Below are 20414 nucleotides of genomic sequence, written 5' to 3' on the forward strand. Positions count from 1 at the left end.
GCGTCAGGCCAGCCACAACGCGTGGCCTTGCGTGGTCAGGCGGCCGATGACGCACGGCGCCATGCGGCCATCAAGTTCTGAACCGGCCAGTGCACTTTAGCTCGTTTCAGAGTTCCCTCGACGCCTGACAACGATATTTGATGGTGCTTGATCTCTTAAACCGTGATGATCAGTGAAAACCATATACATGAAGTTGTAAAGCTATGTAGCTGGCTACAACAATGCTTCAGAAATCACCAGCTAAAACTCAAAGGATCACGAGTTTATCAAGCCAAAGTCCAGCTCGATCAAACTGACATTGCATTTAGGATAGAAATTTTCTAAGTGTTGAATCCAGCCCTCAACCCTGACTGTGTGAGCCCTTTTTGAGCATGTTGTGCTCATCTTTACATGACTTAGGCTTCTAAACAAAGTTTGTTCCTTATAAACATTTACTACAACTTTGCTTTAGATTGCTTAGACATGGAAACACTCTAGCTACACTTTTTAATGAGTCAACAAAAGAGTTTAGGAGTCAAACAGTCAAACACTATTTTGAAATCATAATTAGAAGGGACCCATGATCAATATGAAATGTTCCAACATAACATTCTAGGTGTCACTAAGTTTGTTCAAGAGAATTATTAGCCACACCACAACACACCTTAGTCACACACAAGAATCAAGCATTGTATGTACTGGAACAATGAAAAACACTGAAATGTTACATTTGTTCATAGTCATGTTTGCACATGTTTCATGATCTTGTTGCTGTTACTAACTAGCTTTGTTTCACTAAGTGAGTTGCAACATGTTGCACTTAAGTGTTGCCACTATTCATTTCATAAAAGAAACAACACACATGAATATGCAACATGTTGCAATGTTTTGAAATCATGTTTCATGTGATATAAGCTTATGATGGATGAATGATGCACATGTTCATGAATATACAAGTGCAATGTGAATCCAAACACCAGGGGTGTTACAATTTGTACCCTAGTAAGAATATACATGGAATCAAGCTTTATGAGGATACATTAGCATTTTTACTCTTGTTTTTGCATTCTTGCTCTTTATGACCCACTTGCTTGCAACTATTGCAAAACGACCATTGTTCTTCACAAAACTAGTCTTGTAAGGAGCAAAGGCCGCTTTGCCTTCTTGGGGTTAGCCCATCCCCTCTTTGTAGAAGAGAAGCTCTTGCTACCCAGCACATAACAGCGTCCTCACCACACATAAGCTTTAGCTAAGGTTGAGTGAGCTTCTTAACCTCCTTCTTAAGGGTTCTCATTCCTCAACCACTAGTAGTGAGGTGTCACAAGTGAGACCATCACTACTAGATGAGGTATTGGAAGTGCTACAAGAAGGGTTAGTAGTGGGAGCAACAATGATAGGCATAGATAGTGATTCATCATTATATCACAAGTTAAACCTACATTGCAAGTTTCAACATGCTTCTTTTTATTTTGGTCATCAAGCAAAGATGAATGAGCCTTTTCAAGCTTTTTGTGAGCCTTGCCAAGCTTCTCATGGGCTTCCTCTAGCCTCTTATGAGATGCATTGAGCTCATCAAAGGCTTGCTTAAGGTCTTTTAGTTCCTTACACAAGCTTTTGCATTCCTTCTCTTGATGTCAAAGTGTTCTCTACTGCATCCTCTAGCATGTCAATAGTTCATCTTTAGTGGGTTCATCATTATCACTATCACTATCATTTTAATTTTCATGTTCATTTTCATCATCATGTTCTTCATCACTTTCATTATCACAATTGTACCTTAGTGGCCTTAGCCATGAAGCATGATGAAGATTCAAAAGAGAAGGCTTCTCATTATAGCAATGCTTGCAAGAACCTTCTTCTTGGTGGTCTTGTGATCATCACTCATCATCATCATCATCACTTGAGGAAGCATCACTATCCCAAGTAACTACATATGAAACCACCCTTCTTTTTCTTGAAGGCCATCTTGTCCTTCTTCTCTTTCTTTTCCTTCTTGTCCTTCTTCTTGTTCTTCTTGTTGTCATCATCATTATCGCTATTGTATGGGCATTGAGCAACAAGATGATCTTTGCTTCCACACTTGAAGCACCTTCTTGACTCTTCTTTGTTCTTGGATGAAGACTTCTTCCTTCTAGCATGGTAGCCCTTCTTCATCATGAACTTGCCAAATCTCTTAACAATAGAGCCATCTTCTCATCATCATCATCATCCCAAGATTCATCTTTTTCACTTGATGTTTCTTGCTTAGCTTTGCCCTTGGATGATGTGGCCTTGAATGCCACACTCTTCTTCTTCTCATCTTTCTTCTCCTTCTTTCTTCCTTCTCATCTTCATCTCTATATGTATCACCGGTCATGATGTCTCCCAACACTTGGTTTGGTGTCATGGTGTCCAAACCACTCCTTACTAGAATAGTGGACCAATGTGCCAAATCTTAAAGGTAAGCATCTCAAGAACTTGTGGGAGAAGTCCTTATCCTTCACCTCTTCTCCAAGTGCTTTGAGATCATTGATAAGCACTTGAAGCCTATGAAACATCTCTGGCACACTCTCATCCTCCTTCATCTTGAAGCTTGCAAACTTCTCCTTGAGAATGTAAGCCTTTGCACCCTTCACGGCTTGAGTACCCTCGAATGATTCTTCCAACTTCTTCCATGTCTCATGAGCCATCTCGATATTCTTGATTTGCTCAAATGTTCTTTCATCAATTGCATCATGAATAGCACTTAGAGCAATGTCATTGTTTTGGAGAAGCACTTCTTCGGCCGCGGTGGGATTCTCTGGATCTTTAATCTCAATTTTGGTTTCTACCACCTTCCACACTCTTCTATTGATTGACTTGATATGTGTGGTCATCTTTGACTTCCAATATGGATAATTTGATCCATCAAATTGGGATGGCTTCTTGGTTGTTATTGATTTGAGCCATTTTTACACCGAAGGTTGTTAAGCCTCAAATCACGGTGACCTCGGCTCCGATACCACTTGAAAGGTCCCTAATGGCTAGAGGGGGGGTGAATAGCCTAATAAAATTTCTACAACAATACTTAACAAAATGGTTAGAACATTATGAGGCGAAGCAAGTGTTGCGCTAGCCTACTCAAAAAGCAAGCCACCTACCACAATTCTAGTTTAGATAGTATCGATTCACACAATAGCTAAGATACTACTCTATGTTAGTGTGCTCTCAAAGGCTAACTAAAGAGCCACACCAACCAAGCAAGCAAGCTCTCACAACTAGGTACACTAAAGAACTTGACAACTAGTTTGCGGTAATGTAATGAGAGTGATCAAGAAGGTTATACCGCCATGTAGATGATGGAACCAATCAATCACAAGGATGAATAACAATGAAGACCAATCACCTCAGAATCAATGATGAAGACAATGATTTTTTTACCGAGGTTCACTTGCCTGATGGCAAGCTAGTCCTCGTTGTGGTGATTCACTCACTTGGAGGTTTCACGTGCTAATTGGCATCACACGTAAACCCCTCACTAGGGTGCCACACAACCAACACAAGATTGAGGATCACACAAGCCACAAGCAAATCCCTAGAGTACCTTTGGCTCTCCGCCGGGGAAAGGTCAAGAACCCCTCACAATCACCATGATCGGAGCCGGAGACAATTCACCACCCTCCGCTCAACGATCCTCGCTGCTCCAAGCCGTCTAGGTGGCGGCAACCACCAAGAGTAACAAGCGATATCCGCAGCGAAACACGAACACCAAGTGCCTCTAGATGCAATCACTCAAGGCAATGAACTTGGATTCACTCCCAATCTCACAAAGATGATGAATCAATGATGAGATGAGTGGGAGAGCTTTGGCTAAGCTCACAAGGTTGCTATGTCAATGAAAATGGCCAAGATGTGAGCTACACAGCCAGCCATTGGGGCTTAAATAGAAGCCCCCACGAAATAGAGCCATTATACCCCTTCACTGGGCATAACGCGGGCTGATCAGACGCTCCGGTCAGTTTGACCGGACACTGAGCCCCAGCGTCGGTCGCTCGCAGTCAGCCACGTGTCTTGACTTCAACGGTCATCAGTCTTGACCGGACACTGCGTTTTGAGTTGACCGGATGCTGAACCACCAGCGTCCGGTCATTTTACAGTAAGGTTCCAAAAACCAACTTTTGCTGACCGGATGCGTCCGGTCATGCTCGACCGGACCCTTCCAGCGTCCGGTCACACTGTAACTTCTTACTGTGCTGACCGACAACACGACCGGATGTAGCTCTTCAGCGTCTGGTCGCTTAGCGACCCAGCGTCCAGTTAGTGACCGACGCCAGCATCTTTGCGACCAACTCTATTTTACCTCTAACTTCTTTACCCTTGCTTCAAATTTGCCAACCACTAAGCGTATCACCTTGTGCACATGTGTTAGCATATTTTCACAAACATTTTCAAGGGTGTTAGCATTCCACTAGATCCTAAATGCATATGCAAAGAGTTAGAGCATCTAGTGGCACTTTGATAACCGCATTCCGACATGAGTTTCACCCCCTCTTAATAGTATGACTATCAAACCTAAATGTGATCACACTCTCTAAGTGTCTTGATCACCAAAACAAAATAGCTCCTATGGTTTATACCTTTGCCTTGAGCTTTTTGTTTTTTCTCTTTCTTCTTTCCAAGTCCAAGCACTTGATCATTACAATGGCATCATCATTGTCATGCTATGATCTTCGTTTGCTTCACCACTTGGAGTGTGCTACCTATCTCATGATCACTTGATAAACTAGGTTAGCACTTAGGGTTCATCAATTCACCAAAATCAAACTAGAGCTTTAGATAGTTGGAGGCGCACGACATTGTGAGCACTTGACGCGACGCGAGAGCGTCTGGTCGTGTCTGCACGCGTCCGGTCATCACTTAGGCTCTGGCGTGGCTGGTTTCGACCGTTAGAGATCGGTGATTGTGCTTTAAATGGGGAACACATGGATGCCATCCGTTGACCGGACGTTGGGGGCCATGCGTTCGATCACGATGACCAGTGCTCTCGGTCGCCCCGAGTTGGGCTACTCTGTGTGCCCAATGGCTCTTTTCATGGGGGCTCTCTATTTAAGCCCCTTGGCCAGCTCAAGCTCACTCTCTTAGCCATTTGCATTGACATAGCAACCTTGTGATCTTGCCAAAGTCCTCCCACTCATCTCCATCATTGATTCATCATCTTTGTGAGATTGGGAGTGAATCCAAGTACATTGCTTGAGTGATTGCATCTAGAGGCACTTGATGTTCGTGTTTCGCTGGGGGTTTGCTTGTTTCTCTTGGTGGTTGCGGCCACCTAGACGGCTTGGTGTAGCGAAGATCATCAAGCGGAGGAAGATGATTGTCTCCGGCTCCGATCATGGTGATTGTGAGGGTTTCTTGACCTTTCCCTGATGGAGAGCCAAAAGGTACTCTAGTTGATTGCTCATGGCTTGTGTGATCCTCATCTTGTGTTGGTTGTGCGGCACTCGGTTGCGGGTTTGGCGTGTGATGCCAATTAGCGCGTGAACCTCTAAGTGAGTGAATTGCCACAATGAGGACTAGCTTGCCGGCAAGCAAGTGAACCTCGGTAAAAATTCTTGTGTCACCTTGTCCCGAGGATTTCATTGGCTATCTTGTGATTGATTGATTGGCTTCATCTTGTGATTGGCTCATACCTCGACACATAGGTATAATCATCGCCATCCTCTCTTGTATTTACATTTCTAGTGTTGCTTCACTCTTTAGTGTAGTTAGTCTTGAGAGCAAGCTTGTGTTGGGTCTAGTGGTTAGTGAGGCTCTTAAGTTAGTCTTTGAGAGCTCACTAACTTAGTGTAGTGACATAGCCTTGGTGTGCATAGAGATTATAGATACTAGAATTGTGGTAGGTGGCTTGCATTTTTAGTAGGCTAGCGCAACATTCGCTTCGCCATATATTTGTCTAACCGGTTTTATTTAATGTTGTTGTAGAAATTTTTATAGGCTATTCACCCACCCTCTAGCCATTAGGACCTTTCACATGTGTAATCAACTAGAGTTGTCTTTTGCCCTCCACCGGAGAAGGCACAAGAACCCCTCACAATCACAATGATCGGAGCCAAAGACAATCACCTTCCTCCGCTCGACAACACACCAATCACTGGACCGTCTAGGTGTCGGCAAACACCAAGAGTAACAAGATCTCCACCAGCCCAAATTGCCCAACTAGTGCCACAAGATGCTAGAACACTAAGCAATGTACTAGAGGCTCTCCAATCTCACTCAAGATGATGAAATCAAGTGTGCAAGTGAGTGGAGTGGTGTAGCTTGCTCACAATATGAAATCTCAGCACTTTGGGGTTCCAAGAGAGTGGCCATGGCCGATCAAGGGGGCTATTTATAAGCCCCACCTCGAAATAGAGCCATTACCCCTTGGAGCTAGTTTCTACGAGGGCACCAGACATGGCGGTGTCCCTCCCAACGGTCACTTTCCAACGGGTCGTTGGTCACCGGACAGGGGTGGCGATGACCACTCGGCCAGCCCCCCGAAAACCCAAGTCTCTGGGAAAAAATGGCGGTGCACCGCCCTCCCCATGGCGGTGACCACCCCGGTTTACCCCACTCTTTGGATAAAGCGGCGGTGGCACCGCCCCACCAGTGGCGGTGACCAGGCGGTGCACCGCCCTCGCCGTGGCGGTGTACATCGGACACGCCGGTGCCACCTCCTTCTCTACTGCTCTCGGTCGGGGTCAGGTGGGCACCACCCTAGGGGTGGCGATGCTAGCCCAAACACCTCCCTCTCAGCCTGGCTCAGTTGGTCACCGTCATAGGAGTGGCAGTGCACCGAGCATGGGGTGGCGGTGCCCCCAGGGCAGCACCCCGAGCCATGTTTCGCCTTCTTTTCGTCACCTCTTTTTCACCCTCTTTGCAAATGTGCTAACACTCCCAGTGTTTCACCATCACGTGCAAGTGTGTTAGCATTTTCACAATCATTTTTCAAAGGTTAATCACTTTCTCACCGATTGTGCACTAGGCCTAAAATGCATATGCAAGTTTTCCAACACCTAGTGGCACTAGATGATCGAGTTGTCCGATAAGGGCTCCTCTCTTAATAATACAACCATATATCCTAAATATGATCACACTCTCTATAGTGTCTTGATTATCGAAAACAAAATGGCCCTATTGATATCACCTTTGCCTTGAGCCTATTTTGTTTTTCTCTTTCTTCTTTTTCCAAGTTCGGAGCTTGATCATCATCACATGTCCACACCACCACCATGGACTTCATTTTATGTGGCCATCTCCATCCATGAGTTCCACCTAGCTCCTTCACTTGGGTTGGACCAACCTATCTCAAATCCACACTTAGAGCATAGAGTTAGTCCGAATAGGTTTCATCAACTAACCAAAACCAAACCAGGGCTTTCAATTATAGGGTTGCCAATTCTGTGGGGATCGATTTCCATTTTTGGTACAACTAGCATCCGGACGTCCAGATGCGGGTGTCCGTCCGGACGCAGGTCACGCTAATAACCACGCACTGCTGCTTTGTTTTGCGCTGGGTTAAAGGGCAGTGCATGTAGGACGTCATGCGAGGCATGTAGAGCGACGGAGGCTCAACATTAATTGGATGAGGGAGAAATCGAGAAGAATTAACTAAGCGCTAATTACCTCCTTACGTGTATAGCCATTGCGCACATATGCAACATCCAGATCTACTTCCCAACATTTAGATGAAACACTTGCAACATACATATGAAATAGATGAAATATTTAGAACATACACTTTGCAACATACGTGTATATATAGCCATTGCACACATATGCAACATTCAGATCTACTTTTGCAGTATGTAGATGAAACACTTGCAAAATACGTCTAAAACAGATGAAACATTTGGAACATACACTTGAAACATATAGCCATTGCAATATATGTAATATCCCGACCTACTTTTGCAACATACCTCTGAAACACCTGAGATACTGGAAACATACATTTGCAACATGCGCTTTCAGCGTAACATTTCCTTGCTACTTCGACGAATGGAGGCTCGTCGGCGCATGGAGGTCACCGATCGAGCTCGCCGGCAACACGGAGCTGGGCGGTGGCGCACAGAGGTTAGGGTGGAGGCGGCACGGGCAACAATGACGACGCAAAGAGCGGGTGGGCGTGGCAGCTATGGCGCAGAGGGTGGGTGTGGGCGCAGAGGTAGCAACGATGGCGTAGACGGCGGGTGAGGACAGCAGCGGTGGCACAGAGGGGGGGTGGGGGGGTGGGCCGGTAGCAATGACGCTAAGCGTGGGTGGAGGTAGCAGCGGCAGCACACAAAGGAGTGGAGGCCGAGCATCTCAGGACAGGGCGTCCGTCCGTCCAGCAGACACCCACACTTTGCTTTATAAGAGATATAAATTGCAACGTTTGTATTTTCATGTTGTAGCTGCTTGCACAATCTCTCCCTCACTCCCTGTATCGGTAATGTCTAGTGGCACCGCGCGACGGGAGGGAGGGTGTTGGTCGTACTGATGACAGGTGCACATCGTGTGACATGAATCATTCGATCATTATCAGCTAGAGAACTGTCGTCCGACGCGGTGCTCCGGATAGGAACGTCTCGGTTCTAGCATTACCGTGCCATTTTGGGTAGCCAAATCGCCCATGTCTTGGCTATCAGAGCAACAATATTTCTCATGTGCATGACGTGGTAGCACCACGTTGGATAATCTTGCACGCATTAATCATTGGCTTCCAGCCTTCAAATGACCATTCTTATTAAACCATAGTGTGCATTCATTATCCGTAGGAATTTTAATCTACAGATGAAGACTCATATTGAATATATTCTCACGTCATCTTCCGTTGGAATTTTAATCTACAGATGAAGACTCATATTGAATATATTCTCACATCATCTTTTTATGCTAAGTGGGTCCTTCATATCATCATACTCACAGTTGATCTAGATTTTCAGCATGATCACAAACTAAGTGGACCCAGGTGGAAGAGATAAGGAGAGGTGAAAGAAAAAATAAAAAATGACAAATGGGTCCCATCTATCGTCGGTGGCTCATCCCACTTTTGATGTGACAAAACAGAAAACGGATCGGTCCATCCCTCCTCGACAAAACAAAAAGTGATGTCATCCCATCCACGAAGAGAGACAGAGCCATCCAATTCCACCTTGATTCTGAACCAAACGCTACCTAAATATATATTTGTCCATGCATGGCAAAAACAGGACATGACCAAACACGCCTAGTATGCGGCATGCGGGCGATAGCGTGTAGAGGCGCTGCGACTGTGAGCAAGAGCAGCGGTAGCTAGGCTGCAAGAAGAGGCTATTTTTGTTGAAGCTGTCAAAATCTACCTATACCAGGCAACAGTTATATACGTTAGATTTTGGAGGTTTAGGCTTGGCATTGTTCTCTAATCTCTAGTACCAAAGGCTCCGAGCCTCCAACCAAACAGACCTGAAATTAGATGTGAGTCATATATGTTGGATTTTGGAGGTTTAGGCTTGGTATATCGTTCTCTAATCTATTGAGGGTATTCCATCGGTACAATGATTCAGAATTGAACATCGACATACTGAAAAAAAACACTATAATCTAAACCTACAGATAAGAATACATTAGCGTTGCAACGACTGAAAAAGATATAAATAGCACAACGAAGAACTACAATAAGAGCAAACGGATGTTGGCTCTATTTATCACTAGCACTAAATATTGGTATGCAGTAGAGGTTTTTACCTACGTGCCATTAAAAAAGATCGAAATGCCCTACGTGCCATTGAAATTTGAAAAAGTTGCTCAGTACCCTGATCCGAAGTTTCTTTTACCTGTGTGCCACTTCCGTCAATTTCGCAGTTGATTCTAACGGAGTTGGCTCCCGACTGGACTTGAAATTACTCTTTTGCCCATCACTCTTTCTGGTCAACAGCCAGCCACTTGTTCCATTCGTTCTCTGCTTCCCCCGTTCGTGCGCACGCACACGCGCAAACCCTAGGGAGCAACCAAGCGGAGCAAGCACGCGGGGGGCGCTCGCCGGCAGGCCGTCGGGCGCAGCAGAGGGCAGGGGTGGGACGGCCCGCGCCGGATTGGCGGCCGCGCGGGGGTGCTCGCCGGCCGGGGCGGCGGAGGAAGCAGGGCGGCGTTAGTTGGCAGAGTTTTGGGCGAAGTTTATGTGATGCTGACTTCCTCAGTTGGGTGAATCTGTGCTCGCATGTTGCTAGCTAATCGTCTGAGGATTGGCTGTTATTGCAATTTTCCGGAATTTCTCGATAAGGTTTCATTGCTGTCATGCAGACTGTAATTTTTCAGTTGGTAATTTTTTTAAAATACAACATCAGTGCCTTTTAGTAATCCTATGCGACTCTAACAAATGCTTATGAAAGTAGAAGCTGCAGCCACCGTTCACATTAGACAATTAAAGTGAGTAGCATGGGTTTAAATTTCAAGTACTCATCATGATGAATTGCTTGCACCACATGTCTTTTAATCAGCTAGGATAAGTTCTCTGTCTCTGTTCTATCATTGACTCACTTTTGCTATAATGGTCTTATTATGCCTGAAGTTCAAAGTGGATATTGTTGCTAATGCTAAAAGTTACTGTCTCTGCAAGTATGCTTTATCCTGTTGCTCAACCCAACATTGGTAAAACTATTGAATTGATAAATAGAATGTGTTTTATCTTCTGTATCTTGTTTAACAAATGTCTCATGTTGTCCATATCCACAGTTGATACAACTCCGCATACACCCTTCCTTCCTTACCATGTCTTTTGCACTGAATTGAGCTTTTCTCCCCTTTGCACAGTTGCTAGAGCTGAATCGGAGGAAGATGCTGCTGCAGCTGAGGTTGTTGAAGGGGCTGATCTAGGTATTGTGGGTGATGATACACAGGTTTCCAGTGATGGACCTTTAAGCTCTGCTCCTAGTGTAGAGACAGTAGTTGTCTTCCCCAAAAATGCTGGCAAAAGTGAGTATACTTTCAAGTAGCATCCATTATTTATCTTATAATTCACCATGGTCTCTGTATTTATCACTTGCGATAAACTCTAAACTGGACTCCATGAATACCTGCAGCATGTGATGTTCCTTTAATTATATATAGTATATCTCATGATCACAGTAACCAATAATGCCTACCTTTTTTATTTTGTTGCAGTTGTACCAGCAGGTGAAGAAACTGAATTACTAGTTGGTCATCTTTATTCTCCTTATTGTTTGTCATCTTTTATTCTCCTTACTGTTCAGGTTAGGAAAGAAATTTATTCTCCTTATTGTTTGTCATCTTTTATTCTTTCTGAAGTAACTGTGGCACTTTTTGATATATACATCATCTGACCAGTTTTTTTTTGAATTAACTGTGGCACTTTTTTAAATGATATTAACAACTTTTTATCACCTGTTATATTTTTTCTACAGAATTTCTTCAATGCATCAGTTCCTATTTCTGTGCAAGCAACCTTCCCCTATAAATTCGTTGTGAGCAAGTTCTTGCAGGTGTGTTAAATTTTCTTTTACCTTTGAAACATTTCATTTCACGATATTCATGTGTCTTTTACCTTCAATGCATCAGTTTCTGTTACCATGAATATCTAATGTTTTGTGCCCTTGCAGCCTGGAGCCTATGATCTGGTTGGTTACATAGTGTATGAGATCGACCAACACCCGTACCAGAATGTATTCTACAATGGCACTGTTGAGGTCGTTGAGGCTGGAGGCTTACTCAGTGTTGAGTCTGTGTTCCTCATCACCCTTGGAATTGCACTTCTTGGTCTCTTTGGATTGTGGGCATATGGCCAGGTTCAGCAGCTCTCGAAGGTAATCCTGTATTCTAAATTTCTTAGTGTAATCTGTACCTTTCTTCAGGAAATATAAGCTGTTCAGCATTCAATAAACCATAGTGAGGTGGTAATTCAGGTTGTTTCTTTGTGATTTACCTGAATCCCAGTACATTCAATAGTCAAAAGTTTACTTGAAGGGGTAATGTTGAATATTACTCTAGAGGTGGACTACACACCCCTACAGACTGAAATCATACACTAATGCTGAAAAGACGATTGGGCTCTAGAAAGAGTGATGGGCAAAAGAGTAATTTCAAGTCCAGTTGGAGCCAACTCCGTTAGAATCAACTGCGAAATTGACGGAAGTGGCACACAGGTAAAAGAAACTTCGGATCAGGGTACTGAGCAACTTTTTCAAATTTCAATGGCACGTAGGGCATTTCGATCTTTTTTAATGGCACCTAGGTAAAAACCTCATAATCTAAACCTACAGATAAGAATACATTAGCGTTGCAACGACTGAAAAAGATATAAATAGCACAACGAAGAACTACAATAAGAGCAAACGGATGTTGGCTCTATTTATCACTAGCACTAAATATTGGTATGCAGTAGAGGTTTTTACCTACGTGCCATTAAAAAAGATCGAAATGCCCTACGTGCCATTGAAATTTGAAAAAGTTGCTCAGTACCCTGATCCGAAGTTTCTTTTACCTGTGTGCCACTTCCGTCAATTTTGCAGTTGATTCTAACGGAGTTGGCTCCCGACTGGACTTGAAATTACTCTTTTGCCCATCACTATTTCTGGTCAACAGCCAGCCACTTGTTCCATTCGTTCTCTGCTTCCCCCGTTCGTGCGCACGCACACGCGCAAACCCTAGGGAGCAACCAGGCGGAGCAAGCACGCGGGGGGCGCTCGCCGGCAGGCCGTCGGGCGCAGCAGAGGGCAGGGGTGGGACGGCCCGCGCCGGATTGGCGGCCGCGTGGGGGCGCTCGCCGGCCGGGGCGGCGGAGGAAGCAGGGCGGCGTTAGTTGGCAGAGTTTTGGGCGAAGTTTATGTGATGCTGACTTCCTCAGTTGGGTGAATCTGTGCTCGCATGTTGCTAGCTAATCGTCTGAGGATTGGCTGTTATTGCAATTTTCCGGAATTTCTCGATAAGGTTTCATTGCTGTCATGCAGACTGTAATTTTTCAGTTGGTAATTTTTTAAAATACAACATCAGTGCCTTTTAGTAATCCTATGCGACTCTAACAAATGCTTATGAAAGTAGAAGCTGCAGCCACCGTTCACATTAGACAATTAAAGTGAGTAGCATGGGTTTAAATTTCAAGTACTCATCATGATGAATTGCTTACACCACATGTCTTTTAATCAGCTAGGATAAGTTCTCTGTCTCTGTTCTATCATTGACTCACTTTTGCTATAATGGTCTTATTATGCCTGAAGTTCAAAGTGGATATTGTTGCTAATGCTAAAAGTTACTGTCTCTGCAAGTATGCTTTATCCTGTTGCTCAACCCAACATTGGTAAAACTATTGAATTGATAAATAGAATGTGTTTTATCTTCTGTATCTTGTTTAACAAATGTCTCATGTTGTCCATATCCACAGTTGATACAACTCCGCATACACCCTTCCTTCCTTACCATGTCTTTTGCACTGAATTGAGCTTTTCTCCCCTTTGCACAGTTGCTAGAGCTGAATTGGAGGAAGATGCTGCTGCAGCTGAGGTTGTTGAAGGGGCTGATCTAGGTATTGTGGGTGATGATACACAGGTTTCCAGTGATGGACCTTTAAGCTCTGCTCCTGGTGTAGAGACAGTAGTTGTCTTCCCCAAAAATGCTGGCAAAAGTGAGTATACTTTCAAGTAGCATCCATTATTTATCTTATAATTCACCATGGTCTCTGTATTTATCACTTGCGATAAACTCTAAACTGGACTCCATGAATACCTGCAGCATGTGATGTTCCTTTAATTATATATAGTATATCTCATGATCACAGTAACCAATAATGCCTACCTTTTTTATTTTGTTGCAGTTGTACCAGCAGGTGAAGAAACTGAATTACTAGTTGGTCATCTTTATTCTCCTTATTGTTTGTCATCTTTTATTCTCCTTACTATTCAGGTTAGGAAAGAAATTTATTCTCCTTATTGTTTGTCATCTTTTATTCTTTCTGAAGTAACTGTGGCACTTTTTGATATATACATCATCTGACCAGTTTTTTTTTGAATTAACTGTGGCACTTTTTTAAATGATATTAACAACTTTTTATCACCTGTTATATTTTTTCTACAGAATTTCTTCAATGCATCAGTTCCTGTTTCTGTGCAAGCAACCTTCCCCTATAAATTCGTTGTGAGCAAGTTCTTGCAGGTGTGTTAAATTTTCTTTTACCTTTGAAACATTTCATTTCACGATATTCATGTGTCTTTTACCTTCAATGCATCAGTTTCTGTTACCATGAATATCTAATGTTTTGTGCCCTTGCAGCCTGGAGCCTATGATCTGGTTGGTTACATAGTGTATGAGATCGACCAGCACCCGTACCAGAATGTATTCTACAATGGCACTGTTGAGGTCGTTGAGGCTAGAGGCTTACTCAGTGTTGAGTCTGTGTTCCTCATCACCCTTGGAATTGCACTTCTTGGTCTCTTTGGATTGTGGGCATATGGCCAGGTTCAGCAGCTCTCGAAGGTAATCCTGTATTCTAAATTTCTTAGTGTAATCTGTACCTTTCTTCAGGAAATATAAGCTGTTCAGCATTCAATAAACCATAGTGAGGTGGTAATTCAGGTTGTTTCTTTGTGATTTACCTGAATCCCAGTACATTCAATAGTCAAAAGTTTACTTGAAGGGGTAATGTTGAATATTACTCTAGAGGTGGACTACACACCCCTACAGACTGAAATCATACACTAATGCTGAAAAGACGATTGGGCTCTAGAAAGAGTGATGGGCAAAAGAGTAATTTCAAGTCCAGTTGGAGCCAACTCCGTTAGAATCAACTGCGAAATTGACGGAAGTGGCACACAGGTAAAAGAAACTTCGGATCAGGGTACTGAGCAACTTTTTCAAATTTCAATGGCACGTAGGGCATTTCGATCTTTTTTAATGGCACCTAGGTAAAAACCTCATAATCTAAACCTACAGATAAGAATACATTAGCGTTGCAACGACTGAAAAAGATATAAATAGCACAACGAAGAACTACAATAAGAGCAAACGGATGTTGGCTCTATTTATCACTAGCACTAAATATTGGTATGCAGTAGAGGTTTTTACCTACGTGCCATTAAAAAAGATCGAAATGCCCTACGTGCCATTGAAATTTGAAAAAGTTGCTCAGTACCCTGATCCGAAGTTTCTTTTACCTGTGTGCCACTTCCGTCAATTTCGCAGTTGATTCTAACGGAGTTGGCTCCCGACTGGACTTGAAATTACTCTTTTGCCCATCACTATTTCTGGTCAACAGCCAGCCACTTGTTCCATTCGTTCTCTGCTTCCCCCGTTCGTGCGCACGCACACGCGCAAACCCTAGGGAGCAACCAGGCGGAGCAAGCACGCGGGGGGCGCTCGCCGGCAGGCCGTCGGGCGCAGCAGAGGGCAGGGGTGGGACGGCCCGCGCCGGATTGGCGGCCGCGTGGGGGCGCTCGCCGGCCGGGGCGGCGGAGGAAGCAGGGCGGCGTTAGTTGGCAGAGTTTTGGGCGAAGTTTATGTGATGCTGACTTCCTCAGTTGGGTGAATCTGTGCTCGCATGTTGCTAGCTAATCGTCTGAGGATTGGCTGTTATTGCAATTTTCCGGAATTTCTCGATAAGGTTTCATTGCTGTCATGCAGACTGTAATTTTTCAGTTGGTAATTTTTTAAAATACAACATCAGTGCCTTTTAGTAATCCTATGCGACTCTAACAAATGCTTATGAAAGTAGAAGCTGCAGCCACCGTTCACATTAGACAATTAAAGTGAGTAGCATGGGTTTAAATTTCAAGTACTCATCATGATGAATTGCTTGCACCACATGTCTTTTAATCAGCTAGGATAAGTTCTCTGTCTCTGTTCTATCATTGACTCACTTTTGCTATAATGGTCTTATTATGCCTGAAGTTCAAAGTGGATATTGTTGCTAATGCTAAAAGTTACTGTCTCTGCAAGTATGCTTTATCCTGTTGCTCAACCCAACATTGGTAAAACTATTGAATTGATAAATAGAATGTGTTTTATCTTCTGTATCTTGTTTAACAAATGTCTCATGTTGTCCATATCCACAGTTGATACAACTCCGCATACACCCTTCCTTCCTTACCATGTCTTTTGCACTGAATTGAGCTTTTCTCCCCTTTGCACAGTTGCTAGAGCTGAATCGGAGGAAGATGCTGCTGCAGCTGAGGTTGTTGAAGGGGCTGATCTAGGTATTGTGGGTGATGATACACAGGTTTCCAGTGATGGACCTTTAAGCTCTGCTCCTGGTGTAGAGACAGTAGTTGTCTTCCCCAAAAATGCTGGCAAAAGTGAGTATACTTTCAAGTAGCATCCATTATTTATCTTATAATTCACCATGGTCTCTGTATTTATCACTTGCGATAAACTCTAAACTGGACTCCATGAATACCTGCAGCATGTGATGTTCCTTTAATTATATATAGTATATCTCATGATCACAGTAACCAATAATGCCTACCTTTTTTATTTTGTTGCAGTTGTACCAGCAGGTGAAGAAACTGAATTACTAGTTGGTCATCTTTATTCTCCTTATTGTTTGTCATCTTTTATTCTCCTTACTGTTCAGGTTAGGAAAGAAATTTATTCTCCTTATTGTTTGTCATCTTTTATTCTTTCTGAAGTAACTGTGGCACTTTTTGATATATACATCATCTGACCAGTTTTTTTTTGAATTAACTGTGGCACTTTTTTAAATGATATTAACAACTTTTTATCACCTGTTATATTTTTTCTACAGAATTTCTTCAATGCATCAGTTCCTGTTTCTGTGCAAGCAACCTTCCCCTATAAATTCGTTGTGAGCAAGTTCTTGCAGGTGTGTTAAATTTTCTTTTACCTTTGAAACATTTCATTTCACGATATTCATGTGTCTTTTACCTTCAATGCATCAGTTTCTGTTACCATGAATATCTAATGTTTTGTGCCCTTGCAGCCTGGAGCCTATGATCTGGTTGGTTACATAGTGTATGAGATCGACCAGCACCCGTACCAGAATGTATTCTACAATGGCACTGTTGAGGTCGTTGAGGCTGGAGGCTTACTCAGTGTTGAGTCTGTGTTCCTCATCACCCTTGGAATTGCACTTCTTGGTCTCTTTGGATTGTGGGCATATGGCCAGGTTCAGCAGCTCTCGAAGGTAATCCTGTATTCTAAATTTCTTAGTGTAATCTGTACCTTTCTTCAGGAAATATAAGCTGTTCAGCATTCAATAAACCATAGTGAGGTGGTAATTCAGGTTGTTTCTTTGTGATTTACCTGAATCCCAGTACATTCAATAGTCAAAAGTTTACTTGAAGGGGTAATGTTGAATATTACTCTAGAGGTGGACTACACACCCCTACAGACTGAAATCATACACTAATGCTGAAAAGACGATTGGGCTCTAGAAAGAGTGATGGGCAAAAGAGTAATTTCAAGTCCAGTTGGAGCCAACTCCGTTAGAATCAACTGCGAAATTGACGGAAGTGGCACACAGGTAAAAGAAACTTCGGATCAGGGTACTGAGCAACTTTTTCAAATTTCAATGGCACGTAGGGCATTTCGATCTTTTTTAATGGCACCTAGGTAAAAACCTCATAATCTAAACCTACAGATAAGAATACATTAGCGTTGCAACGACTGAAAAAGATATAAATAGCACAACGAAGAACTACAATAAGAGCAAACGGATGTTGGCTCTATTTATCACTAGCACTAAATATTGGTATGCAGTAGAGGTTTTTACCTACGTGCCATTAAAAAAGATCGAAATGCCCTACGTGCCATTGAAATTTGAAAAAGTTGCTCAGTACCCTGATCCGAAGTTTCTTTTACCTGTGTGCCACTTCCGTCAATTTCGCAGTTGATTCTAACGGAGTTGGCTCCCGACTGGACTTGAAATTACTCTTTTGCCCATCACTCTTTCTGGTCAACAGCCAGCCACTTGTTCCATTCGTTCTCTGCTTCCCCCGTTCGTGCGCACGCACACGCGCAAACCCTAGGGAGCAACCAGGCGGAGCAAGCACGCGGGGGGCGCTCGCCGGCAGGCCGTCGGGCGCAGCAGAGGGCAGGGGTGGGACGGCCCGCGCCGGATTGGCGGCCGCGTGGGGGCGCTCGCCGGCCGGGGCGGCGGAGGAAGCAGGGCGGCGTTAGTTGGCAGAGTTTTGGGCGAAGTTTATGTGATGCTGACTTCCTCAGTTGGGTGAATCTGTGCTCGCATGTTGCTAGCTAATCGTCTGAGGATTGGCTGTTATTGCAATTTTCCGGAATTTCTCGATAAGGTTTCATTGCTGTCATGCAGACTGTAATTTTTCAGTTGGTAATTTTTTTAAAATACAACATCAGTGCCTTTTAGTAATCCTATGCGACTCTAACAAATGCTTATGAAAGTAGAAGCTGCAGCCACCGTTCACATTAGACAATTAAAGTGAGTAGCATGGGTTTAAATTTCAAGTACTCATCATGATGAATTGCTTGCACCACATGTCTTTTAATCAGCTAGGATAAGTTCTCTGTCTCTGTTCTATCATTGACTCACTTTTGCTATAATGGTCTTATTATGCCTGAAGTTCAAAGTGGATATTGTTGCTAATGCTAAAAGTTACTGTCTCTGCAAGTATGCTTTATCCTGTTGCTCAACCCAACATTGGTAAAACTATTGAATTGATAAATAGAATGTGTTTTATCTTCTGTATCTTGTTTAACAAATGTCTCATGTTGTCCATATCCACAGTTGATACAACTCCGCATACACCCTTCCTTCCTTACCATGTCTTTTGCACTGAATTGAGCTTTTCTCCCCTTTGCACAGTTGCTAGAGCTGAATCGGAGGAAGATGCTGCTGCAGCTGAGGTTGTTGAAGGGGCTGATCTAGGTATTGTGGGTGATGATACACAGGTTTCCAGTGATGGACCTTTAAGCTCTGCTCCTGGTGTAGAGACAGTAGTTGTCTTCCCCAAAAATGCTGGCAAAAGTGAGTATACTTTCAAGTAGCATCCATTATTTATCTTATAATTCACCATGGTCTCTGTATTTATCACTTGCGATAAACTCTAAACTGGACTCCATGAATACCTGCAGCATGTGATGTTCCTTTAATTATATATAGTATATCTCATGATCACAGTAACCAATAATGCCTACCTTTTTTATTTTGTTGCAGTTGTACCAGCAGGTGAAGAAACTGAATTACTAGTAGGTCATCTTTATTCTCCTTATTGTTTGTCATCTTTTATTCTCCTTACTGTTCAGGTTAGGAAAGAAATTTATTCTCCTTATTGTTTGTCATCTTTTATTCTTTCTGAAGTAACTGTGGCACTTTTTGATATATACATCATCTGACCAGTTTTTTTTGAATTAACTGTGGCACTTTTTTAAATGATATTAACAACTTTTTATCACCTGTTATATTTTTTCTACAGAATTTCTTCAATGCATCAGTTCCTGTTTCTGTGCAAGCAACCTTCCCCTATAAATTCGTTGTGAGCAAGTTCTTGCAGGTGTGTTAAATTTTCTTTTACCTTTGAAACATTTCATTTCACGATATTCATGTGTCTTTTACCTTCAATGCATCAGTTTCTGTTACCATGAATATCTAATGTTTTGTGCCCTTGCAGCCTGGAGCCTATGATCTGGTTGGTTACATAGTGTATGAGATCGACCAGCACCCGTACCAGAATGTATTCTACAATGGCACTGTTGAGGTCGTTGAGGCTGGAGGCTTACTCAGTGTTGAGTCTGTGTTCCTCATCACCCTTGGAATTGCACTTCTTGGTCTCTTTGGATTGTGGGCATATGGCCAGGTTCAGCAGCTCTCGAAGGTAATCCTGTATTCTAAATTTCTTAGTGTAATCTGTACCTTTCTTCAGGAAATATAAGCTGTTCAGCATTCAATAAACCATAGTGAGGTGGTAATTCAGGTTGTTTCTTTGTGATTTACCTGAATCCCAGTACATTCAATAGTCAAAAGTTTACTTGAAGGGGTAATGTTGAATATTACTCTAGAGGTGGACTACACACCCCTACAGACTGAAATCATACACTAATGCTGAAAAGACGATTGGGCTCTAGAAAGAGTGATGGGCAAAAGAGTAATTTCAAGTCCAGTTGGAGCCAACTCCGTTAGAATCAACTGCGAAATTGACGGAAGTGGCACACAGGTAAAAGAAACTTCGGATCAGGGTACTGAGCAACTTTTTCAAATTTCAATGGCACGTAGGGCATTTCGATCTTTTTTAATGGCACCTAGGTAAAAACCTCATAATCTAAACCTACAGATAAGAATACATTAGCGTTGCAACGACTGAAAAAGATATAAATAGCACAACGAAGAACTACAATAAGAGCAAACGGATGTTGGCTCTATTTATCACTAGCACTAAATATTGGTATGCAGTAGAGGTTTTTACCTACGTGCCATTAAAAAAGATCGAAATGCCCTACGTGCCATTGAAATTTGAAAAAGTTGCTCAGTACCCTGATCCGAAGTT

The 20414-nt window shown here is 43.0% G+C and overlaps 1 protein-coding gene and 2 long non-coding RNA genes across 3 annotated transcripts; all 3 read left to right on the plus strand.

Moving 5' to 3' along the window:
* The first annotated feature begins 11357 nt into the window (after positions 1–11357).
* LOC136484946 (uncharacterized) lies at positions 11358–11759 on the plus strand. Its single transcript, XR_010766273.1, has 2 exons — positions 11358–11438; positions 11556–11759. It is a non-coding gene; the product is annotated as an uncharacterized lncRNA (long non-coding RNA).
* Positions 11760–15698: 3939 nt separating this feature from the next.
* On the plus strand, positions 15699–17303 carry LOC136488938 (translocon-associated protein subunit alpha-like). The gene is made up of 6 exons (XM_066485707.1): positions 15699–15715; positions 15832–15911; positions 16074–16235; positions 16425–16513; positions 16685–16762; positions 16880–17303. The coding sequence occupies exons 1-6, from the start codon at positions 15699–15701 to the stop codon at positions 17138–17140; spliced, it is 687 nt and encodes a 228-aa protein (XP_066341804.1). The 3' UTR covers positions 17141–17303.
* Positions 17304–19338: 2035 nt separating this feature from the next.
* Positions 19339–19745, plus strand: LOC136484947 (uncharacterized). The gene is made up of 2 exons (XR_010766274.1): positions 19339–19424; positions 19542–19745. It is a non-coding gene; the product is annotated as an uncharacterized lncRNA (long non-coding RNA).
* Positions 19746–20414: the final 669 nt, after the last annotated feature.

Source organism: Miscanthus floridulus, chromosome 10 (genome assembly GCF_019320115.1).
Source record: "Miscanthus floridulus cultivar M001 chromosome 10, ASM1932011v1, whole genome shotgun sequence".
In the NCBI taxonomy this organism is placed as follows: domain Eukaryota; kingdom Viridiplantae; phylum Streptophyta; class Magnoliopsida; order Poales; family Poaceae; genus Miscanthus; species Miscanthus floridulus.

Coding starts and splice junctions, on each gene's coding strand:
- LOC136488938 (XM_066485707.1), top strand. Junction 16,236..16,424: donor CCCCAAAAATGCTGGCAAAA/GTGAGTATACTT, acceptor ATTTTGTTGCAG/TTGTACCAGCAGGTGAAGAA. Junction 16,763..16,879: donor TTGTGAGCAAGTTCTTGCAG/GTGTGTTAAATT, acceptor GTGCCCTTGCAG/CCTGGAGCCTATGATCTGGT.